Genomic DNA, 25,372 nt, shown 5'->3' on the forward strand with positions numbered 1-25,372 from the left:
AATAACATTCTGCGACAGGCCAGGCGCTGTGGCTCATGCCTGTAATCACAGCACTTTGGGAGGCCAAGGCAGGTGGATGATCCAACTTCATGAGTACGAGACCAGCCTAGCCAACATGGAGAAACCCTGTCTCTACTAAAAATACAAAAAAAAAAAAAGAAAAGAAAAAAATTAGCCGGGCGTGGTGGCATACTCCTGTAGTCCCAGCTACTCGAGAGGCTGAGGCAGGAGAATCACTTGAACCCAGGAGGCAAAGGTTTCAGTGAACTGCACTCCAGCTGGGATAACAGAGCAAGACTCTGTCTCAAAAAAAAAAAAAAAAGAAAAAAAAAAATTCTGCAACAGCTGACGACAACCAAAAGAGAAAAGTAAAGGTTGACTTTTCTAACTATAGTATTTTGCCTGCTAGGCATTCTAGGTTTTTATTTTAAAAATTTCTTAGGAAACTCCAGCTGTTACAAGGAAGTACTGCTTTTGGTTTAATGTTTTATCCTGCTAGTGCACTCCACCCTTAAGTGATCTTGGTGACTAATAGGACTGGCACCAGTTCTCACTTACCAGATGTGAATTCCACTTACTAGTTTGTTTTTTGTCTTCTGCTAATTTGCAGTTGTAGACAAACACGGAGTAAAGAAGTTCTTAAATGAAAATCGGCAATGTAGTCGCTCTTTAATTTTTGAATTGGCCTGGCACAGTGTCCTCATCTAAGAGTCATATGGTTGTTATGTTCCCTGATGTTAGGGGGCCCTCCCCTGCAGCCCACAGTGACTCAGAAGGCAGCTGCCGAGAACAGGAAGGCCTGGGGTTCATGTGACAAGCCACCAGCCTTTACCAGAGCAAACAAAGTAGGTGGGATGTTCCCGTCCCCTGCCCACCAGTTTTATAACACATTTCAGGGCTTTTTTTTTTCCCTTCCTCAGAGTGCTCTGAATTTTCTCTTTGACCTAGTTTGATTTGTGGAGAAATGCTGTCGAAAGGGCCTGCTGAGATTTTGTCCTGGCCTGCCTCGCTGAAGAAGGCCAACAATCTGTTTGCATAGCAAGAATGAAAAAAATGTTTCTGCGCTTCAGAGATTACTGAATACTCTTTTTCCAAAATGAATCCGTTCCTTCTAGCAGGGATCGTTTTTGCTAGTTGGGAAGATAAAGCTGTCAATATTCAGTAGCCAATCTCTAGATTTCTTTCTGAGACGGAGTCTGGCTCAGTGCAGGCTGAGGGGCGGTGGCACGATCTCGGCTCACTGCAACCTCCCACTCCTGGGTTCAAGCAATTCTCCTGCCTCAGCCTCCCAAGTAGCTGGGATTACAGGCACATGCCATCACACCTGGCTAATTGTTGTATTTTTGGTAGAGATGGGGTTTCACCATGTTGGCCAGGCTGGTCTCAACTCCTGATCTCAAGTGATCCACCCGTCTTGGCCTCCCATAGTGCTAGGATTACAGGGGTGAGCCATCACATGCAGCGCCAATATCCAAATTTCAAGAGACCACAAATTGTCACAGTTTCTTGGAGATTTTCTTCACTGGATTTAAGTCATTGTTCTCCAAAGTGTGTTCTGAGGGCTACCTACATTTGAATAATCTAGATTAAGGTATCATCATCACTACTAAAGGACCTTGTAATCTGTGTTTTTTTTTTTTTTTGAGATGAATTCTCCCTCTATTGCCCAGGCTGGAGTGGAATGGTGCAATCTTGGCTTATTTGCAACCTCTGCCTCCAGGGTTCAAGCAATTATCTGCCCCAGCCTCCCGAATAGCTAGGATTACAGGCACCCGCTACCACACCCAGCTAATTTTTGTATTTTTAGTAGAGACGGGGTTTCACCATTTTGGCCACGCTGGCCTTGAACTCCTGACCTTGTGATCCACCCACCTCGGCCTCCCAAAGTGCTGGGATTACAGGCATGAGCCACCGCGCCCGGCCCGTAATCTGTTTTTAAACGAGCACTAAAACTCACCAAAATTCTTTTTTTTTTTTTGAGACGGAATCCCACGCTGTGGCCCAGGCTGGAGTGCACTGGTGTGATCTCGGCTTACTGCAACCTCTGGCTCTTGGGTTCAAGCAATTTTCCTGCCTCAGCCTCCCGAGTAGCTGGGGTTACAGGCGCCCACCACCACGCCTGGCTAATTTTTTGTGTGTATTTTTAGTAGAGACAGGGTTTCACCATCTTGGCCAGGCTGGTCTTGAACTCCTGACCTTGTGATCCACCTGCCTCGGCCTCCCAAAGTGCTGGGATTACAGGTGTGAGCCACTGCACCTGGCCAAAATTTATTTTTTTGCACAAAATTAACTTAGCTAAATCAGAGTTCACAAGCCTTCATTGGTAATGTGACCCACAGGAGAGAGTCCTGGGTCAGAGGAGGAGTCTTGTTTATGCCTTTCCTGTTTCCACTCCTGTACTCCTGGTCCCCGCCAAAATGCCATTTCTGATAGTGTTGGTCGCTGCAGAAGGAAACAGGAAAAAACAGGAAGGAACTGAGGAAACTTCAGTGTTCCCTCTTGATTATAGTGGTCTGGGAAACAGGCCTGAGTTTAGAAAGCAATGCAGCAGAATGCTTAAAAATCATTCACAAAGTTTGGTAAAACCACACACTCCCCTTCTCCCCATTCTAATTAAGTGGGTATGGGGTGGGGCCTGAGAACCTATATTTGGAAAAATACCTACAGTGATTCTAATGCAGGTCGATCTGGGGGTACGTCAGGATATTTCTTGTTTAATGTACTGGAGCCCAGAGGTAGAAGTCCCCTTTGACAGCTGTCTTCAAACTGTCGGCACAAAGACCTAAAGTAATTTTACAATATAAAGATATATGTGGGTTCTCTAACTGTCACAGGGCAACCCCCCAAATTGGGGATCAGCCCAGGAGGCCACGAGGGTTCTTGACTTTTGGCAGAAAAGAATTAAGGAGGCCACGGTGGCTCATGCCTGTAATCCCAACACTTCGGGAGGCCGAGGCGGGCGGATTGCCTCAGGTCAGGAGTTCGAGAACAGTCTGGCCAACATGGTGAAACCCCATCTCTACTAAAAATACAAAAAAATTAGCTGTGTGTGGTGGCATGCACCTGTAATCCCAGCTACTTGGGAGGTTGAGGTAGGGGAATTGCTTGAACCAGGGAGGTGGAGGTTGCAGTGAGCAGAGATCATGCCACTGCACTCTAGCTTTGGCAGCAGAGCAAGACTCTGTCTCAAAAAAGAAAAAAGAATTCGGGAGCAAGTGGACAGAATAAAGTGAAGGCCAGTTAAAGGAATGAAACGGTGGCTACCCCATAGAGTAGCATGGACTGCTGGACTAACTATACTTATGGTTATTCCTTGATTACATGCTGAAAAGGGGGTGGATTATTCATGTTTTCTTGGAATGGGGTGGGGAGTTCCCCAGAACTGAGGGTTCTCCCCATCTCCTACTATATAGGGTAATTTAGGGACGTTGCCATAACATTTGTAAACTTTCATGGTGCCGGTGGGAGTGTCTTTCAGGGTGTTGATAATGCATTAGAATTAGCATATAATGAGCAATGAGGATGACCAGAGTCACTTTCTTTTTTTTTTTTTTTTTTTTGAGACAGAGTCTTGCTCTGTCACCCAGGCTGGAGTGCAGTGGCGAGATCTCAGCTCACTTGCAACCTCTGCCTCTCAGGTTCAAGCGATTCTCCTGCCTCATCCTTCTGAGTAGCTGGGAATACAGGTGCCCGCCACCAGGCCCAGCTAATTTTTGTATTATTAGTAGAGATGGGGTTTTACCATGTTGATCAGGCTGGTCTTGAACTCCTGACCTCGTGATCCACCCACCTCGGCCTCCCAAAGTGCTGGGATTACAGGTGTGAACCACCGCGCATGTCCTCCAGAGGTCACTTTCTTTGCCATCTTGATTTTGATTTTGGGAGGGGGTTGGCTGTTTTTTTATTTGTTTGTTTGTTTGTTTTTATGTTGCCAGGCTGTTCTTGAACTCCTGGCCTCAAGTGATCCTCACACCTTGGCTTCTCAAGTGCTGAGATTACAGGCATGAGCCACCACACCCAGCCCTTGGCTAGGTTCTTTACTGCACCTGTTTTATAAGCAGGGTCTTTGTGACCTACGTCTTGTGAAACAAGCCCTGCCAAATTCCTATCTTATAACTAGCCAGCATTTAGTTTTAGTATATTCTGTGTTTGTCTTAAGATAGTATGTACATTTTTCCCTAGAGCAGCAAAAAAGAAAAGGATAATGTGTATTATGTATTTAAAAGAAATATCGGGGTCGGGCGCAGTGGCTCACATCTGTAATCCCAGTACTTTGGGAGGCTGAGATGGGTGAATCACCTGAGGTCAGGAGTTTGAGACCAGCCTGGCCAACATGGCCAAACATTTTTTCTAGTCTCTGCTAGGAAAAAAAAAAATTAGCCAGGCATGGTGGCGCCTGCCTATAATCCCAGCTACTCAGGAAGCTGAGGCAGGAGAATTGCTGGAACCCAGGAGGCAGAGGTTGCAGTGAGTCGAGATGGCACCACTACACTCCAGCCTGAGTGACAGAGCGAGACTCCATCTCAAAAAAAAAAAAAAAAAAAAATACTGGCTAACATCTCTACAAACAAATGAGCCATTTGATAGGAACATTGCTTTCATATGATTCCATTAAAAAATATTAACTTTGGCTGGGTATTGTGGTTCGTGCCTGTAATCCCAGCACTTTGGGAGGCCAAGGCAGGTGGATCACCTGAGGTGAGGAGTTCGAGAGCAGCCTGGCCAACATGGTGAAACCCTGTCTGTACTAAAAATATAAAAAATTAGCCGGGCATGGTGGCACGCACCTGTAATCCCAGCTACTCAGGAAGCTGAAGCAGGAGAATTGCTTGAACCTAGGAGGTGGAGGTTGCGATGAGCTGAGACCCCACCACTGTACTTCAGCCTGGGTAAGAAGAGCCAAACTTCGTTTAAAAAAAAAAAAATGGCCGGGCGCGGTGGCTCACGCTTGTAATCCCAGCACTTTGGGAGGCCGAGGCGGGCGGATCACGAGGTCAGGAGATCGAGACCACGGTGAAACCCCGTCTCTACTAAAAATACAAAAAAAAAATTAGCCGGGCGTGGTGGCGGGTGCCTGTAGTCCCAGCTACTCGGAGAGGCTGAGGCAGGAGAATGGCGTGAACCCGGGAGGCGGAGCTTGCAGTGAGCCGAGATTGCGCCACTGCACTCCAGCCTGGGTGACAGAGCGAGACTCCGTCTCAAAAAAAAAAAAATTAGCTGGGTGTGGTGGCACACACCTGTAATCCTAACTATTTGAGAGGCTGAGGCACGAGAATCACTTGAACCTGGGAGGCAGAGATTGCAGTGAGCTGAGATTGTGTCATTGCATGCTAGCCTGGGCGACAGAGCAAGACTCTTGTCTAAAAAAAAAAAAAAAAATCATGGTGGCTTGTCAAGTTTTGGAAATTTCTCCTTAATGGTTTTTCCTAACATATTGCTTTCAGTATGTCATTCTGTCACTCCTTTCCTCAAAATCTTCAATGGGACTTCACTGCCTACTTATTAAATACCGTCGGCTAGTGTTTGAGGCCTTATAACTTTATAACACTTGGCCTCAGTCCACCTTGCCAGCCGCACTTTTTTGTTTTGTTTTGTTTGAGACAGAGTCACACTCTGTCACCCAGGCTGGAGTGCTTTGGCACAGTTTTGGCTCACTGCAACCTCCACCTCCCAGGTTCAAGCAATTCTCCTGCCTCAGCCTCCCAAGTAGGTGGGACTACAGGTGCCCACCACCATGCCTGGCTAATTTTTTTTTTTTTTTGTATTTTTGTATTTTTAGCAGTGTCAGGGTTTCACCATGATGGCCAGACTGGTCTCGAACTCCTGACCTCAGGTGATCCGCCATCTCGGTCTCTCAAAGTACTGAGATTAAAGACATGAGCCACAGTGCCCAGCCAAATTGATTCTTTTTTTTTTTAATTTTTATTTTTATTTATTTATTTTTTGAGATGGAGTTTTGCTCTTGTTGCCCAGGCTGGAGTGCAATGGCACGATCTCAGTTCACCGCAACCTCCGTCTCCCTGGTTCAAGCGATTCTCCTGCCTCAGCCTCCTGAGTAGCTGGGATTACAGGCACCCGCCACCAGCCGGGCTAATGTTTTGTATTTTTAGTAGAGACGGGGTTTCACCATGTTGGCCAGGCTGGTCTTGCACTCCTGACCTCAGGTGATCCACCTACCTCGGCCTCCCAAAGTGCTGGGATTACAGGCGTGAGCCACCATGACTGGCCTATTTATTTATTTTTTGAGACAGAGTTTTGCTCTTGTTGCCCACGTTGGAGTGCAATGGTGCAATCTCAGCTCATTGCAACCTCTGCCTCTGGTGTTTAAGTGGTTCTCCTGCCTCAGCCTCCTGCTTTTAGAAAGTATTTTACAGGAGAACGGGCGCAGTTACTCATGCTGGTAATCACAGCACTTTGGGAAGTTGGAGGCAGGCAGATTGCTTGAGCTTAGGAGCTCAAGACTTTCCTGGGCAATATGGTGAGATGCCATCTCTACTAAAGATTGTTTTTAAATAGCTGGGTGTTGTGGCGAGGGCCTCTAGTCCCAATTACTCAGAGGCTGAGGCGAGAGGATGCTTGAGCCTGGGAGGTCGAGGCTGCAGTGAGCCGTGATCGCACCACTGCACTCCCGCCTGGGTGACCGAGTGAGATCCTGTCTCAAAACCAACTAACAAAAACAAAACAAAAGTATTTTAAAGGATTTCTCCTATTTAAGTCCTTATTCATATGCATGAAAATATGTGGTAAAGATGTTTTAGTTGTAGGAAAAATGTTGGAAGCAATCTAAATGTCCATCAAACGGGATAATGTTTAAATTATGGTACATCCTGTGATATACCATACAGATTAGAAAGAATGAAGTGGATCTCCAGATCCTAAAGAATTTGATTCTTCAAAATTAAGAAAATCTGTCCAATTAAAAATACTTCAGGGGTGGCGGGACATGTTGGCTCACACCTGTAATCCCGTCACTTTGGGAGGCCGAGGTGGGTGGATCACCTGAGATCAGGAGTTCAAGACCAGCCCGGCCAACATGATGAAACCCCCGTCTCTACTAAAAATACAAAAAAATTAGCCGGGCGTGGTGGCGTGTGCCTGGCATCCCAACTACCCAGGAGGCTGAGGCAGGAGAATCGCTGGAACCCGGGAAGCAGAGGCTGCAGAGAGCCAAGATCACGCCAGTGCACTCCAGTCTGGCCAACGAAGCAAGACTCTGTCTCAAAAAAAAAAAAAAAAAAAAAATTCAGGGCCAGGCGCAGTGGCTCACGCCTGTAATCCCAGCACTTTTGGAGGCCAAGGCGGGCAGATCACTTGAGGCCAGGAGTTTCAGACTAGCCTGGCCAACATGGTGAAACCCCATCTCTACAAAAAAAATACAAAAATTAGCCGGGTGCCTGTAAACTCAGCTATTTGGAAGACTGAGGCAGGAGAATTGCTTGAACCTGGGAGGCAGAAGTTGCAGTGAGCCAAGATTGTGCCATTGCACTCCAGCCTGGGTGACAAGAGTGAGACTCTGTCTCAAAAACAAACAAAAAAGCCTTTAATATTGTATTTACATTAGTGATATCATGTCTCACACATAAATAATAAATATATATTAGCTATGAACAGTATATTTTTAAGATTCTGGGGCCAGGCGCAGTGGCTCATGTAATCCCAGCACTTTGGGAGGCCAAGGCGGGTGAATCACCTGAGGTCAGGAGTTCGAGACCAGCCTGACCAATATGGTGAAACCCCGTCTCCACTAAAAATACAAAATTAGCTGGGCTTGGTGGTGCATGAGTGTAATCCCAGCTACTCGGGAGGCTGAGGCAGGAGAATAGCTTGAACCCAGGAGGTGGAGGTTGTAGTGAGCTGAGATCGTGCCATTGCATTCCAGTCTGGGCAACAAGAGCAAAATTCTGTCTCAAAAAGAATTGAAGGCACTATTGAGAAGTGACAAAGATATATGCATATATGGAAGATATGTACATGACATAAATCCCCACTGTAGTTATCAGTAACTCCACTTTTTTTTTCTTTTTCTTTTTCTTTTTTTTTTTTTTTTGAGATGGGGTCTCACTCTGTCACCAAGCTGGAGTGCAGTGGTACAGTGATAGAATCTTGGCTCACTGTAACCTCTGCCTCCCAGGCTCAAGCAATCCTCCTACCTCAGCCTCCCAAGTAGCCGGGACTATAGGCACACCACACCACACCCAGCTAATTTTTGTATTTTTTTTGTAGAGACAGGGTTTTGCCATGTTGCCCAGGCTGGTCTCGAACTCCTGGCTTCAAGCATTTCACCCCCCTTGGACTCCCAAAGTGGTGAGATTATAGGTGTGAGCACCGTGCCCAGCCACTAACTCCACCCTTCCAATAGTTCAAGCCAAAAATCTTGACATCATCCCTGAATCCTCTCTTTCTCTCATACCCCACATTAAAGTATCAACAATATCTGTTGATATTATTTTAAAAATATTTCCAGAATCCAAACCCTTCTCATCACTTCCTTCTATACCACTGTGGTCCAAAGCATCATCTTTTTTTTTTTTTTTTTTTTTTTTTTTGGAGATGGAGTTTCACTTTTTCGCCCAGGCTGGAGTGAAGTGGTGTGATCTCAGCGCACTGTAACCTCCATCCCCCGGGTTTAAGTGATTCTCTTGCCTCAGCCTCCCAAGTAGCTGGAATTACAGGCATGTGCCACCACGCCTGGCTAATTTTTGTATTTTTAGTAGAGATGGCGTTTTACCATTTTGGCCAGTCTGGTCTCGAACTCCTGACCTCAGGCGATCCACCTGCCTCAGCCTCCCAAAGTGCTAGGATTATAGGCATGAGCCACCGCGCCCGGCCACTACTTTCTTTTTGTAACACTTATCACAGTTGTTAGCATATAGTTACCAGGTTGTAAGCTTCATTGAGAGTTTGGGTCTGGATCTCTGTTGTATCCCTAGCACTGGTATATAGTAGATACTCAACAAATACTTATCAATGAGTTAATAAATATATCTCCAAGAGTGGTTATAGTATTGTTGTAACTTCCCTTCTACCTCAAAGCTGCTTTTGATTTAACTCCTATCAACAGGTAGAAGTGAGTTCACCATGACTTGTTCTCCATTATGTATACAGTTGTGTCCCCACAATCCTTGTGATGCTAAACATACAAAAGGGGATAGATACACGTTTACAGGTTGGTTGATTAAATGATGTGGTTTGATACTCATCTCCTACGTCAACTTTGCCTATTGTCAGATAAGAGGCAAAGAGAAATATTAGGGAAGCAATTCTCAGGTTACAGAGGTCAAAATCTTACTTGGGTCTTTTGAAATGTAGCTGGCATTCATAGAAATTTGTCTTTTTTTGTCCACTATTGGCCTGAACAATCAAATACCCTAAGCCAAGAGCCTAATTGCCAGTAACTACTATATTATTGAGCATTATATATTAAATTCCATGCATGGCCAATATTATATATTATTAGGTTTTAAAGTAATCAGAAAGTATTTGCCCTTTTTTTTGCTTTGCAAATGGTTGGGTAAATATTCACTGTTCCTGTCTTCATTGTAGCAAAATCATGACTATATTACAGCATTAATAACTCTCTAGCTGTGTGGCCTTGGGCAAATCATTTCTCTCTGAACATAAATTTCCTTATTGACAAAATGAGGAGATTGGATGTAAGGTCTCTTCCAATTCTAACATCTATTTCATTCAATGAAAATCACCACACAAGGCTGGGCACAGTGGCTCACGCCTGTAATCCCAGCACTTTGGGAGGCCAAGGTGGATGGATCACGAGGTCAGGAGATCAAGACCAGCCTGGCCAAGATGCTGAAACCCCATCTCTACTAAAAATATAAAAATTAGCCTGGCACAGTGGCAGGCGCCTGTAATCCCAGCTACTTGGGAGGCTGAGGTAAGAGAATCGCTTGAACCAGGGGGAGAGAGGTTGCAGAGAGCTGAGATTGTGCCACTGCTCTCCAGTCTGGGTGACAGAGTAAGACTCCGTAGACTCTGTCTCAAAAAAAAAAAAAAAAAAAAAAAAAAAAGAAGAAGTAAAAAAGAAAAAGAAAAAAGAAAGGAAAATTACCACACTAATTAACTTACCTCTGGCCGGGTGCGGTGACTCATGCATGTAATCCCAGCACTTTGGGAGACCAGGGCTGGTGGATCACCTGAGGTCAGGAGTTCGAGACCAGCCTGACCAACATGGTGAAACCCCGTCTTTACTAAAAATGCAAAAATTAGCTGGGCATGGTGGTGCACGCCTGTAATCCCAGCTACTCGGGAGGCGGAAGCAGGAGAATCACCTGAACCCGGGAGGCGAGGTTGCAGTGAGCCGAGATCATGCCATTGCATGCCAGGCTGGGCAACGAGAGAAATTGTCCCCCCCCCAAAAAAATTAGCTTACCTCTAATTTATTCAGTTTTCTTCTATGTTCACAGGGAAAAATAAGACTCAAGTTTTCCTTAAATCTGGAGAAACTTTTTTTGGGGTTGTGTATGTGTTCCTACAAAAGAATTTTCTTTGAAAATAAAATACTGGACCAGCCTGGGCAGCCAAAAAACAGAAAAATTAGCCAGGCGTGGTGGCACATGCCTATAGTCCCAGCTACTCAGGAGGCTGAGGTAGGGGGATCATTTGAACCCGGGACATCAAGGCTGCAGTGAGCTGTGACTGTGCCACTGCACTCCAGTCTGTGCAACAGAGTGAGACCTTGTCAAAAAAAGAAAGAAAGAAAAAGAAAGAAAGAGAAGGAAGGGAGGCAGAGACAGAGAGAGAAGAAAAAGAAGAAAGGAAGGAGAGGAAGAAAGGAAGGAAGGATGGGAGGGAGGAAAAAATAGAGAAAGGAAGGAAAGAAGAGAGAGAGAAAGGGAAAGAAAGAAAGAGAGAAAGAGCTTTTTTTCGTCTTTTTTCCCGGTTGCCGCTTGCTGTCCCGGTCCGCGCCAGCGCCCAGCGCGCCTCGTCGCCATGCCTCGGAAAATTGAAGAAATTAAGGACTTCCTGCTCACATTCCGACGAAAGGATGCCAAATCTGTCAAGATCAAGGAAAATAAGGACAACATGAAGTTTAAAGTTCGATGCAGCAGGTACCTTTACACCCTGGTCATCACTGACAAAGAGAAGGCAGAGAAACTGAAGCAGTCCCTGCCCCCTGGTTTGGCAGTGAAGGAACTGAAATGAACCAGACACACTGATTGGAACTGTATTAAAATACTAAAAATCCTAAAAAAAAAAAAAAAAAGAAAGAGAGAGAAAGCAAGGAAGGAAGGAGAGAGAATGAAAGAAGGACAGAAGGAAGGAGAGAGGAAAGAAGGAAGGAAGAGAGAAAAAGAAAAAGAGGAAGGAAGAGAAAGAAAGAAGGAAAGGAAAGGAAACGAAAGGAAAGGAAAAAGGAAAGGAAAGGAAGAAACTGAAAACATAGACTTTTTCCTATTTGGCCGTTAGATGTCGCTCAAGATCCAAAAAGTAGAAGAAACCGGATGTACACTATAAAGCGCCTTCCCGAGTCCCCCGGGACTGACCCAGTCGTACTGGGTGGCTTGCTTAATCGTGTGCTGGTATTTGTGTGTCAGTGTCTTGCCACATATAGCAAAAAATCCCCTTAGCCATCCAGAAAACTTGTTGCCTATACGTCTTATATATGTGTTTATTTATTTATTTCTTTAAGGAGACAGGGTCTTGCTGTGTAGCCCAGGTTAGAATGAAGTGGTGCAATTATAGCTCACTGCAAACTTGAACTCCTGGACTCAAGCCATCTTCCCACCTCAACCCAAACATCTCAATTTTATAACTTCCTTTTATTTTTTTCAGACAGATTCTCTGTTCCCCATGCTGGAGTGCATCGGCACAATCACAGCTCACTGCTGCCTCAAGCTCCTGGGCTCAAGTCATCCTCTTGCCTCAACCTTCAGAGTGGCTGGAACTTACAGGCGTGCGCCACCACACCCGGCTAATTTTTGTGTATTTTGGAGAGATGAGGGCTCCCTGTGTTGTCTAGGCTGGTCTTGAACACCTGCAGACAAGGGGTCCTCCTACCTCAGCTTCCCAAAGTGCTGGGATTAGGATTACAGGTGTGGGACACTGCACCTGGCTAATTTTATCACTTAAGTCAACATACAGTTGTTGAACATTTCGGCTGACTATATACCAGGATCAATAAGCTCCATGGTGGAATTGCCCCTCATCCTTCAGGACCTAGATCAAATACCACCTCCTCTGTGGGAACTTATCTGACCTTCCTAACAGAGAGCACTATAGAAAACTCTTTGTCACAGTACTTTTATATTGTGTTCGTTTACACACCTACCTCCCCAAATTCTGGAAAAGATTCCCAATCTCCTTCATAATAAAAGAAACGCACACTAAACTACAAAAAAGATGCTATTTTAACTTAGATGGTAAATATCAACAGTTCTGATATTTGGTTTAGAATAATAGGCATTCTCATATATTTTTAGTGGGAGTGTACACTGGTTTATGATTACTGTTAATAGAAGACAATTTAGAAATTTCTGTCTTTATTTATTTATTTATTTATTTTTGAGACACAGTCTCACTCTGTCACCCAGGCTGGAGTGCGGTGGCACTATCATGGCTCACTTCAGCCTTGACCTCCTGGGCTCAACTGATCCCCCAACTTTACTGCCCCCCACCCCCCATCCTAGGCTAATAAACTGGTGAGATTTGGCATGAGAAGGAATAACAATAGTAGCATGAATGCATTTTTGGCAGACCCGAGTCGGGGAAGGGAAATGTTGACCTGGAGGGGTGATGCGAAATATGACAACTGACAGGTGGGTGATTAAAGGCCCACTTATACTGCCAAACACCTGTGGGTAGTCCTGCACCAACCACACTATGCATCTTATCATTAAATTGGTGTCCTTTGCCATATCTCTTTTTCCTCTCGGGGAAGAAAAATGTCCTGGCACCACTTCAGTCCCCTTCATTTTTCAGAATGCTGATATTTATTTATACTTGAGGAGTGCTTTAAAGTAATTTTTTTTTTTTTTTTTTTTTTGAGACTGAGTCTTGCTTTGTCACCCAGGCTGGAGTGCAGTGGCATGATCTTGGCTCACTGCAACCTCCGTCTCCTGGGTTTAAGCGATTCTCCTGCCTCAGCCTCCCAGGTAGATGGGACTAAAAGACCATGCCACGCCTGGCTAATTTTTTGTATTTTTAGTAGAGACGGGGTTTCACTGTGTTACCCAGGATGGTCTCAATCTCCTGACCTCGTGATCTGCCTGCCTCGGCCTCTCAAAGTACTGGGATTACAGGTGTGAGCCACCGTGCGTGCCCATAAAGTAATTTTTAATTGGTTGTATGTTTCACAACCTGCACAGAGAAACTCAGGCACCGCCTGCAACTTTCCCATGCAGTAAGTGTTGCAACCTCACACCACATTTCAGTACAGAATCTTTTTTTTTTTTTTTTTTTGTTAAGATGGAGACAGGGTCTCCCTATATTGCCCAGGCTGGTCTCAAACTCCTGGGCTCAAGGGATCCTCCTGCCTCGGCCTCCCAAAGTGCTCAGATTACAGGCATCAGTCACCAAGCCCTGCCTCAGTACAGAATCTTGAGTGTAATTATGTTTCATAATGAACTTTGGTTTCATCAGATGAAGATTGAATTATAGCACTGCAACTTTTATTTATCCACAAGTGAATTACTTAATATTTGTTCTCATTACTACAGATTTAAAAAGGCTTTCAGCAAAAGGCTCTCATTTGCCTCTCACGTGATTATTGCCAGGAAATGAGAAACCAAATTACATCCTGAATATTCCTTGCTGCTGCCTCAACAATAGACCTAAAACAATAACAGGCTCAAATTAAGATAGAAATAGAACTATGGGGTTGGGGGGAACTAACGTTAGCAATATACAGTGCTAATTTAGCACAGAACACTTATATAACCAATGTACTTTATGCATCACTAGGGCACCTAAACATTTATTCAATAAGCAGCTATCGGCTGCGTGTAGTGGCTCACACCTGTAATCTCAGCACTTTGGGAGGCCAAGGTGGGTGGATCACCCAAGTTCAGGAGTTCAAGACAAGCCTGGCCAACATGGTGAAACCCAGTCTTTACTAAAAATACAAATATTAGCTGGGTGTGGTGGCCCATGCCTGTAATTGCAGCTACTTGGGAGGTTGAGGCAGGAGAATCACTTGAACCCGGGAGGCGGAGGTTGCAGTGAGCCAAGATTGCACCACTGCACTCCAGCCTGGGCTACAGAGTGGGACACCGTCTCAAAAAAAAAAAAAAAAGAAAAAGAAAAAAAGAGAAAAAAAAGCAGCTATAGAATACTTGGCATTTCTTTTACTTTTCCCTCTGATTTCTAGTTAATAACTGTATTTGAATATTATGTAATCCTATATGCCAGGTGCTATTTTAGGCACTTTATGTATCATCTCATTTTCACACTTTGACTCCACATGTCTATTCTCCTCCTAACTGCCTCTCCCTTCTGTAGCTCACAGTTTGCCTCTGCCTCCTACTTTTTTCCTCTTGTCTCTATTATTTACTTTCCTCCCATTATTTTTCTCTCTGTTTCACCTCTGTCCTTGGAAAACTTTTTCCGTTTTTCCTGTGATTCCCATCCCCTGCTGCCCCATCCTTCTCCTCTTTGCCTGCCTGTAGTGTATGTTGATAGATATGAAGAAAATTCAGAGGAAAGTCACAAATAGTTTTTCTTAAAATACTTTTAAGTTTTAATGACCACTAATAAGTGTATGAGGTTTTGGTGCTCCACATCCTCACTATTTAAAAAATTTTTGCCATCCCGGTGGGTCTGTAGTAGTATGTCATTCAGGTTTTAGTTTGCATTTCCCTGAGCACAATGATGTTGACCATCTTTTCATGTGCTACTGGACACTCACATATCTTCTTTTTATTATTATTTGTGTGTGTGTGTGTGTGTGTGTGTGTGTCACCCAGGCTGGAGTGCAGTGTCATGATCTGGGCCCACTGCAACCTCCACCTCCCAGGTTCAAGCTATTCTCCTGCTTCAGCCTCCCAAGTAGCCGGGATTACAGGCGCATGCCACCATGCCTGGCTAATTTTTGTATTTTTAGTAGAGACGGAGTTTTGCCATGTTGCCCAGGCTGGTCTCGAACTCCTGACCTCAGGTGATATGCCTGCCTTGGCCTCCCAAAGTGCTGGGATTAGAGGCGTGAGCCACCACGGCCAGCCACATACCTACTTTGGTGAAGTATCTATTGAAATATTTTTCCCTTTCAAAAAAAGTGTTGTCTTTTTTTTACTGAGTTGTGGGAATTCCTTATATATCCTGGATACTGGAGCCTTATCTGATATATACTTTGTTCATAATTTTTCCCCAGTGTGTGTCTTGCATCTGTTTCCTAGTGGTGGCTTGTTGGGCTGGACGTGGTGGCTCATGCCTATAATCCCGGCATTTTGGGAGGCCGCAGTGGGCGGATCACGAGGTCTGGAGTTCGAGACCGCCTGACCAACATGGTGAAACCCCATCTCTGCTAAAAATACAAAAATTAGCCGGGCGTGGTGGCACGTGCCTGTAATTCCAGCTACTCATGGGGCTGAGGCAGGAGAATCACTTGAACCTGCGAGATGGGGGTTGCAGTAAGTCGAGATCGAGCCACTGCACTCCAGCCTGGGAGCAGAGAGAGACTCTGTCTCAAAAAAAAAGAAGGCTGGGCATAGTGGTTCATGCCTGTAATCCCAGCACTTTTGAGAGGCCAAGGTGGGTGGGTCACAAGGTCAGGAGTTCAAGACCAGCCTGGCCAAGATGGTGAAACCCCATCTCTACTGCAAATACAAAAATTAGCCAGGTGTGGTGGTGGGTTCCTGTAATCCCAGCTACTTGGGAGGCTGAGGCAGGAGAATCACTCGAACCTGGGAGACGGACGTTGCAGTGAGCTGAGATCTCACCACTGCACTCCAGCCTGGGCAACAACAGCAAGACTCCATCTCAGGAAAAAAAAAAATAAAGATGGCTTATTGTTGTTTTGAGACAGTCTTGCTCTGTCACCCAGGCTAGAGTGCAGTGGCATGATCTCGGCTCACTACAGTCTCTGCCTCCCAGCTTCAAGCAATTCTCCTGCCTTAGCCTCCTGAGTAGCTGGCACTACAGCTGCACCACCACACTCAGCTAATTAATGTATTTTTAGTGAAGTGGAGGTTTCATTATGTTGGCCAGGCTGGTCTCAAACTCCTGACCTCAAATGATCTGCCTGCCCCGGCCTCCCAAAGTGCTGGGATTACAGACATGAGCCACCGTGTTCAGCATGTTTTGTTTGGTTTTTGGTTTTTTCAGACGGGGTCTTGCTCTGTCACTCAGGATGAGTGCAGTGAAGCGACCACAGCTCACTGCAACCTCAAATTCCCAGGCTCAAGAGATGCTCCCATCTCAGCCTCCCAAGTAGCTGGGACTACAGGCACGTGCCACCGTGCCAGACTAATTTTATTTTATTTTTTTGTGGAGATGGGTCTCCCTATTTTGCCCAGGCTAGGCTGAACTCAAGTGATCCTCCTACCCCAGCCTCCCATGCCTAGCCAATGGTGGCTTTTGGTAACCAAAAGTGTTTCTTTTTGATGAAGTCTACTGCTTTCTCAAACCTTCACCTATTCACAAGTCAAGATGTTGTTTTCATGTTTCCTCTAAAAGCTTTATGGTTTTAGCTTTACATTTAGGTTTATGATCTATCTCAAACTGATTTTTGTGTGTTATGAGCTGGTGGAAGGGATTTATTTTTTCCGTAAGGATATGCAGCATAATTTATTGAATTACTTTCATTTATTCATTGGATTGCTCTGGTGCGTTTTTGAAAGTCGAAGGCTGCATAAATATGGGTGCTTTGCTATTTTTTGAACTATTATTATTTTCTAATTCATTTTTAAATTATCTTTTTGTTATCAATTTTTTACTTTATTATATTCTGATCTGAGGATCTGGTCTATATAATATTGATTTTTTAATTTAAAAAGACCTCTCTTTTGGCTTAGTACATTGTCAGTTTTATTAAATAATCCTTTGTGCTTGAAAAGTTTTTTCTCTAATATTTGGTTTCAGAGTTCTATGTAGGTCATTTGAGGAACTGTTTTAATTGTGTTGTACAAATCTTCATACTCTTTTTTCTTTTTCTTGAGACAGAGTCTCTCTCAGTCACCCAGGCTGGAGTGCAGCGGCTCGATCTCTGCTCACTGCAAGCTCCACCTCCTGGGTTCACGCCATTCTCCTGCCTCAGCCTCCCGAGCAGCTGGCACTACAGGCGCCCGCCACCACGCCCAGCTAATTTTTTTGTATTTTTTTAGTAGAGACGGGGTTTCACCATGTTAGCCAGGATGGTCGCGATCTCTTGACATCGTGATCCGCCCACCTCAGCCTCCCAAAGTGCTGGGATTACAGGCGTAAGCCACCGCACCTGGCCCTTCATACTCTTAATAAATCTTTTTTTGGCTTGAGCTCTCATTTTTTGAGATATGTGTTACAATCTCCAGCGAAACCCCGTTTCTACTAAAAATACAAAACATTAGCCAGGTGTGGTGGCGGACGTCCGTAGTCCCAGCTACTCGGGAAGCTGAGGCAGGAGAATGGCGTGAACCAAGGAGGCGGAGCTTGCAGTGAGCCGAGATAGCGCCACTGCACTGTAGCCTGGGCAACAGAGTGAGACTGTCTCAAAAAAAAAAATTGAAAAAGAGATATGTGTTACAATCTCCTACCTTGGCATGCTCATGGGATGGCAGGGAGGCCCATACACAGTTCAACTGGAGTGAGTAAAGGGAAGAAGAGTAGGAGTTCAAATCAAAGAAGCAAGTCGTGCTGGATCATGTCTTAAAGGCTTGGATTTTACTGTGAGTGAGCTGAGTCATTTCTGAAGGGTTTTTTGAACAAAGGATTCAGTGATGCCGTTTAAAGAATGGAATTTCAATACCTGAAAATAATAAAAGCCACCTATAACAAACCCACAGCCAACATTATACTGAATGGGCCAGAGCTGGAAGCACACCCCTTGAGAGCTGAAACAAGACAAGGAGATCCTCTTTCACCACTCCTATTCTGCACAGTGCTGGAAGTCCTAGCCAGGGCAACCAGGCCAAAGAAAGAAAGAAAATGCATCCAAGTAGGAAAATAAGTTGAATTATCTCTCTTCACTGACAATATGATTCTATACCTAGAAAACCCTAAAGACTCCACCAAAAGGTGCCCATCAATGGTGGAATGGATAAAGAAAACATGAAATATATACACCACGGAAAGCCGGGTGCAGTGGCTCACGCCTGTAATCCCAACACTTCGGGAGGCTGAGGTGGGCGGATCACGAGGTCAGGAGTTCGAGACCAGCCTAACCAATATGGTGAAACCCCGTCTCTACTAAAAATACAAAAATTAGCCAGGTGTGGTGGCATGCGCCCATAGTCCCAGCTACTTGGGAGGGTGAGGCAGGGAGAATTGCTTGAACTCCGGAGGCAGAGGTTGCAGTGAGCTGAGATCATGTCACTGCACTCCAGCCTGGGCGATAGAGCAAGACTGCGTCTCAAAAAATAAAAAATAAACAAAAAAACCCCAAAAAACAGAACTCATGAGAACTCAGTATCACAAAAATAGCAAGGGGGAACTCCACCCCCAAGATCTAATCACTTCCCACCTGGTCCCTCCTCCAAGAGTGAGGATTACAATTCAACGTGAGATTTGGGTGGGGACACATATCCAAACAATATCAATTATATACAAGTATGGGAAAAAAGATGACTTTTCCACAGGGGGCCGGGGGGCAGATGGGGGTTCCATAAGAGACTAGTTAAGAGACTATTGTAGAAGGCCAGGCAAGAGAGGATGATGCTTTAGGTCAGGTGCAGTGGCTCATGCCTATAATCCCAGCATGTTGGGAGGAGGAGGTGGGTGGATCACTTGAGGTGAGGAGTTCGAGACCAGCCTGACCAACATGGTGAAACCCTGTCTCTACTAAAAATACAAAAGTTGGCTAGGCATGGTGGCCCATGCCTGTAATCCCAGCTACTCTGGAGACTGAGGCAGGAGAATCACTTGAACTTGGGAAGCAGAGGTTGCAGTGAGCCAAGATCGTACCACTGCACTCCACCCCGGGTGACAGAGCAAGACTCTGTCTCAAAAAAAAAAAAAGATGATGCTTTGGACCAGGGTGGTATACAAGGAAGTGGTGAGAAGGCTTTGGATTCTGGAAATATTTTTAAAATAATATCAACAGATATTGTTGATACTTTAATGTGGGGTATGAGAAAAAGAGAGGATTCAAGGATGATGCCAAGATTTTTGGCTTGAACTATTGGAAGGGTGGAGTTAGTGGCTGCGCACGGTGCTCACACCTGTAATCTCAGCACTTTGGGAGACCAAGGTGGGAGAAACGCTTGAAGCCAGGGGTTCGAGACCAGCCTGGGCAATGTGGCAAATCCCTGTCTCTACAAAAAATACAAAAATTAGCTGAGCGTGGTGTAATGTGCCTATAGTCCTGGCTACTTGGGAGGCTGAGGTGGGAGGATAGCTTGAGCCCAGGAGGCAGAGGTTACAGTGAGCCAAGATTGCATCACTGTACCACTGCACTCCAGTCTGGGTGACAGAGTAAGACCCTATCTCAAAAAAAAAAAAAAAAAAGAGAAACAGGAGTGGAGTTATTGATAACTATGGCGGGGATTTATATTATGTACATATCTTCCATATATGCATATATCTTTGTCACCTCTCAGTAGTGCCTTCATGATCAGAATCTTTTTTTTTTTTTCTGAGACGGAGTTTTGTTCTTGTTGCCCAGGCTGGAGTGCAATGGGGCGACCTCGGCTCACTGCAAACTCCACCTCCTGGGTTCAAGTGATTCTACTGCCTCAGCCTCCTGAGTAGCCGGGATTACAGGCATGCGCCACCAAGCCCGGCTAATTTTGTATTTTTAGCAGAGTCGGTGTTTCACCATGTTGGTCAGGCTGGTCTCAAACTCCTCACCTCAGGTCATCCGCCCGCCTTGGCCTACCAAAGTGCTGGGATTATAGTCATGAGCCACTATGCCCAGCCCCAGAACCATAAAAATATATTGTTTGTAGCTAATATATATTTATTATTTAATGTGTGAGGCATGATATCTCTAATGTAAATATAATACTAAATTTTTTGTTTGCTTGTTTGTTTTTGAGACGGAGTCTCACTCTGTCACCCAGGCTGGAGCGCAATAGCATAATCTTGGCTCACTGCAACCTCGGCCTCCCAGGTTCAAGCAATTCTCCTGCCTCAGACTCCTGAGTAGCTGGGACTACAGGTGCGTGCCACCATGCCCAGCTAATTTTTGTATTTTTAGTAGAGACAGGGTTTCGCTACGTTGGCCAGGCTGGTCTCGAACTCCTGACCTCAGGTGATCCACCCGCCTCAGCCTCCCAAAGTGCTGGGATTACAGGCATGAGCCACCACGCCTGGCCATATAATACTAAATGTTTTAATGCACATTAATAGTTAATCCTCACTCAAACCTAGGTGATAGGTCCCTTTAATACAAAGGGACACTGAGCCCTGTAGACATTAAATAACTCGTCCACGGATGCATAGCTAGTAAAAAGGAAGGCTGAGATTCTTTTTTTGTTTGTTTTTGAGACAGCATCTCATTCTGTCACCCAGGCTGGAGTACAGTGGCACATTCATAGCTCACATTCATAGCTCACTTGATCTCCTGGGTTCAAGCAATCCTCCCACTGCAGCCCCCAGAGTGGCTGGGACTACAGGCACATGCCACCACGCCAGGCTAGTTTTTGTATTTTTAGTAGAGACGGGGTTTCACCATGTTGGCCAGGATGGTCTCAAACTCCTGACCTCAAGTGATCAGCCTGCCTCAGCCTCCCAAAGTGCTGGGATTACAGGCATGAGCCACTGTGCCCAGCCAGAAAGCTGGGATTTTTTTTTCATTTTGTAAGTTGTTACCAGATGCTCCTTACTTTTTCTTTAAAAATGGTTGTTTTAATTTTTGACCAGGTGACCGTCATAGTTCAAAATTGAAAAGTACGTGAAGCTTCTCTTTTAATCTTTTTTTGTTTTTTGAGACAGAGTCTCACTCTGTCACCCAGGCCAGAGTGCAGTGGCCGGATCTCGGCTCACACTGCAACCTCTGCCTTCCATATTCAAGAGATTCTCCTGCCTCAGCCTCCCAAGTAGCTGGGATTACAGGCATGTGCCACCACACCTGGCTAATTTTTTTTTTTTTTTTTTTTTTGTGACGGAGTCTTTCTCTGTCACCCTGGCTGGAGTGCAATGGCACCATCTCAGCTCACTGCAAACTCCACCTCCCGAGTTCAAGTGATTCTCCTGCCTCAGCCTCCTGAGTAGCTGGGATTACAGGTGTGCACCACCACGCCTGACTAATTTTTGTATTTTTAGTAAAGACAGGGTTTCACCATGTTGGTCAGGCTGGTCTCAAACTCCTGACCTTGTGATCCGCCCGCCTTGGCCTCCCAAAGTGCTGGGATTACAGGAGTGAGCCCCCGCATCTGGCCACTTTTTGTATTTTTATTAGAGACCAGTTTCACCTTTTTGGCCAAGCTGGTCTTGAACTCCTGGCCTCAAATGATCCGCCCGCCTCAGCCTCCCAAAGTCCTGGGATTATGGGCGTGAGCCACTGCGATCAGCATTGCTAACTTCTTCAGTACCCTTCCAGAGATACTTTACTTCCTAAACAAGCAGCTATTAAGTAACTATTTCCACACTTTGGGAAGTCAAAGCGGGAGCATCACTTGAGCTCAGGAGTTTGAGACCAGCTTGAGCAACATAATGAGATCATATCTCTACTAAAAATAAAAGAAATTGGCCGGGCATGATGGTACGTGCCTGTAGTCTCAACTACTTGGGAGGCAGAGAGGGGGGAGGATTGCTTGAGCCCAGGAGGCCGAGATTGCAGTGAGCTGTGACCATGCCACTGCACTCCCCCCTGGGCAACTGAGCAAGACCCTGTCTCAAAAAAAAAAAAATTTCCCCGTTTTATTTTTTTTTACAAAGGGTAACAATTTATACCCTGCTCTGTATCTTGCTTTTCCATTTGGATAACTTTCCACATTGTCATACCCATAATTTATTTAATTAGTTCCCTATCGATGGACATTTAGTATCTTTTCAGTCATTTTTTATTGTAAACAATGCTATTGTGAATTACCTTGTACATGTGGCATTTTGCAAAGTTGAAAGCTAGTATTATAAACCAAATCTGAGTGTAAAGCCACTAAACTGTGGCACCACCCTGCCTCCCAATGTTGTTAATTGACTGGAGAAGATGATTCTTCCTAACTCCTCTCTTTTTTTTTTTTTTTTTTTTTTTTTTTTTCGACAGAATTTCGCTCTTGTTGCCCAGGCTGGAGTGCAGTGGTGATATCTCAGCTCACCTCGACCTCAGCCTCCTGGGTTCAAGCGATTTTCCTGCCTCAGCCTCCCGAGTAGCTGGGATTACAGGCATGCGCCACCATGCTGCGCTAATTTTGTATTTTTAGTAGAAATGGGGTTTCTCCATGTTGGTCAGGCTGGTCTCGAACTCCCAACCTCAGGTGATCCACCTGCCTTGGCCTCCCAAAGTGCTGGGATTACAGGTGTGAGCCACCGCGCCTAGCCCACTCCTCTCAATTTGATGAGCATGCTTTATGTTTTAATCTTCTGATGCTCAGCTCCCAGCTCCAGGTGCAGCCACTCTTGAATACCTGTGAAATTCATAAACATGCAATGTCCTCCAGCAGACCTCTCTGAAAGCCTCATCCACATGCAGATGACCCTGATGAGAGTCTAGAAAAGGGAAATAATAAACTCAGAGCACTTGAGAAAGATTTCCTTTGCTTCTAAGTTAAGGTGAATGTACTTTAGGAAGTAACCCAGAAAGGGAAAGTGTCTGTCTAGGGCACATGGAAAGCCTTTCCTAAGGTGAGACAATGATCTGACTCTTGCAAAGACTGATTGCATACAGCGTCTTGAGCAATATGCCACCTGATCAAGTGTGACACGTAGCACAGATCATTTTTGTGTTGCACAACCTTTCACTTTGTGCATGGCACTAACTTTGCTCTAGATTGGAGTCATTTCCTGTTAAAATGTTACACGTACTTTGCGGTGCTAAGAGGCTTACTGGTCTTATGATAAGATAGATAAATGACTCAGTAACTGTCTCTTCCTGAACTTTGGTCTAATTTGTGTTATAATGACATGTACTTCCCTGTGAACTTTCACCTAGATAGCTGATTCCCTGAAATTATTAACAGTACTGCAGGTGGGCCTAATAATCGTCTTCATTGATTTTGAGATATCTAAACACTTCATAAATATTAGCAAATACGTGTAAAGTTAAAACTCCTTCCTTTCTTTCTTTTTTTTTTTTTTTTGTGAGACAGAGTCTTGTTTTGTCACCCAGGCTGGAGTGCAGTGGATCAGTCTCCGCTCACTGCAACCTCTGCCTCCCGGGTGCAAGCGAATCTCGTGCCTCAGGCTCCCAAGCAGCTGGAATTACAGGCGGGCGCCACCATGCTTAGCTAATTTTTTGTATTTTTTAATAGAGATGAGGTTTCGGCCGTGTTGGCCAGGCTGGTCTCAAACTCCTGACCTCGAATGATCCACCCAGGTCAGCCTCCCACTGCTCTGGGATTCCAGGCGTGAGCCACTGCTACTGGCCAAAACTCCTCTATCTCACCCATAAAAAACAGCACTGGTCTATAATTTTCATCTTGTGGAAATACTAATAATTAATATTGATAGAGCCCTTACCACACGCTAGGTATTGTTCTAAGCCCTTTAGGTAATACTCTTACGAGGTGGGCTCTATTGTTATTATCCCAATTTTATTTTTTTATTAATTTTTTTTTTTTTTGGCTGGGCATGGTGGCTCATGCCTGTAATCCCAGTACTTTGGGAGGCAGAGGTGGGCGGATCACTTGAGGTCTGGAGTTTGAGACCAGCCTGGCCAACGTGACAAAACCCCGTCTTTACTTTTTTTTTTTTTTTTGAGACGGAGTCTTGCTCTGTCGCCCAGGCTGGAGTGCAGTGGCGCGATCTCGGCTCACTGCAAGCTCCGCCTCCCGGGTTCATGCCATTCTCCTGCCTCAGCCTCTCCGAGTAGCTGGGACTACAGGCGCCCGCCACCATGCCCGGCTAATTTTTTGTATTTTTAGTAGAGACGGGGTTTCACCGTGGTCTCGATCTTCTGACCTCGTGATCCACCCGCCTCAGCCTCCCAAAGTGCTGGGATTACAAGCGTGAGCCACCACGCCCGGCCTAAAACCCCGTCTTTACTAAAAATAAAAAAATTAGCCGGGTATGGTGGTATACGCCTATAATCCCAGCTACTCAGGAGGCTAAGGCAAAAGAATCCCTTGAGCCCAGGAGGCAGAGGTTGCAGTGACCCGAGATAGCACCACTGCACTTCAGCCTGGGCGACAGAACAAGACATCATCTTAAAAAAATAAATTAAATTTAAAAATAATAAATAATTTTTTTGGAGACAGCGTCTCACTGTATCGCCCAGGCTGGAGTGCAGTGGCACAATCTCTTCTCCCTGCAACCTCCACCTACCGAATTCAAACGATTCTCCTGCCTCAGCCTCCCAGGTAGCTGGGATTACAGGTGCCCACCACCATGCCTGGCTAATTTTTTGTATTTTTAGTAGAGATGGGGTTTCACCATGTTGGCCAGGCTGGTCTTGAACTTCTGAAGTCAGGTGATCCACCCACCTTGGCCTCCCAAAGTGCTGGGCTTACGGGAGTGAGCCACCGTGCCCTGCCTTTTTTTTTTGGCTGGGCATGGTTTTAAAGAGACAGAATATTGCTATGTTGCCCAGGCCGGACTTGATCTCTTGGGCTCAAGCAATCTACATGCTATAGCCTCCCAAGAAGCTGAGGTTAAAGACCTTGCTCCAAATCCACCCCCTTTGTGAGAGCGTCCTTGCAACACTGACCTCATTCCTCCTCCCACTCTGACTCTAAATGAGCTGCTCCTTCAGCTATGTCCTCAAGGCATGGTATATCTGATTCTCTCTGTAGATGACATTCCATCCCCCATGTAGTACATTTTGCTGTTTATAATCTGTTGTAGAATGTAGGCTCCTTGAGATTGCGAACTGACACCATTTCATTTTTATATCCCTTTGCAAGTTCTACTTAGGTTTCTGCAACCTTCGCCTCCTGGGTTCACGCAATTCTGCCTCAGCCTCTGAGTAGCTGGGATTACAGGCGCGTGCCAGCACACCTGGCTAATTTTTGGATTTTTAGTAAAGACGGGGTTTTGCCATGTTGGCTATGGCTGGTTTCAAACTCCCGACCTGAGGTGATCCACCTGCCTTGGCCTCCCAAAGTGCTGGATTTACAGGCATGAGCCACCGTGCCCGGCCACATTATTCACATTTCAAGTGCTCAATTGCCATATCTGGCTGACAGCTAGT

The 25,372-nt window shown here is 45.3% G+C and overlaps 2 protein-coding genes across 3 annotated transcripts in view; both read left to right on the top strand.

Annotated features, from left to right (window-relative positions):
• PLIN2 (perilipin 2) overlaps nucleotides 1-25,372 on the top strand; it is a 79,512-nt gene that overhangs the window by 17,044 nt on the left and 37,096 nt on the right. For both annotated transcript variants that reach the window (XM_058431055.1, XM_058431056.1), the window contains one exon: nucleotides 9,710-9,892. The gene's annotated coding sequence lies outside the window, so the exon portion shown is untranslated. The remainder of the gene's footprint in view (nucleotides 1-9,709; nucleotides 9,893-25,372) is intronic.
• LOC116459113 (large ribosomal subunit protein eL38-like) lies at nucleotides 10,868-11,225 on the top strand. Its single transcript, XM_032753918.2, has one exon. It carries the CDS (start codon nucleotides 10,948-10,950, stop codon nucleotides 11,158-11,160), a length of 213 nt encoding a protein of 70 aa, XP_032609809.1. The 5' UTR covers nucleotides 10,868-10,947; the 3' UTR covers nucleotides 11,161-11,225.

The sequence above is a fragment of the Hylobates moloch genome, unplaced genomic scaffold, assembly GCF_009828535.3.
Source record: "Hylobates moloch isolate HMO894 unplaced genomic scaffold, HMol_V3 SCAFFOLD_19, whole genome shotgun sequence".
NCBI classification, from domain to species: domain Eukaryota; kingdom Metazoa; phylum Chordata; class Mammalia; order Primates; family Hylobatidae; genus Hylobates; species Hylobates moloch.

What these genes read in the sequence shown, in the direction of transcription:
- LOC116459113 (XM_032753918.2), top strand. Translation starts at nt 10,948, where the DNA reads ATGCCTCGGAAAATTGAAGAAATTAAGGACTTCCTGCTCACATTCCGA.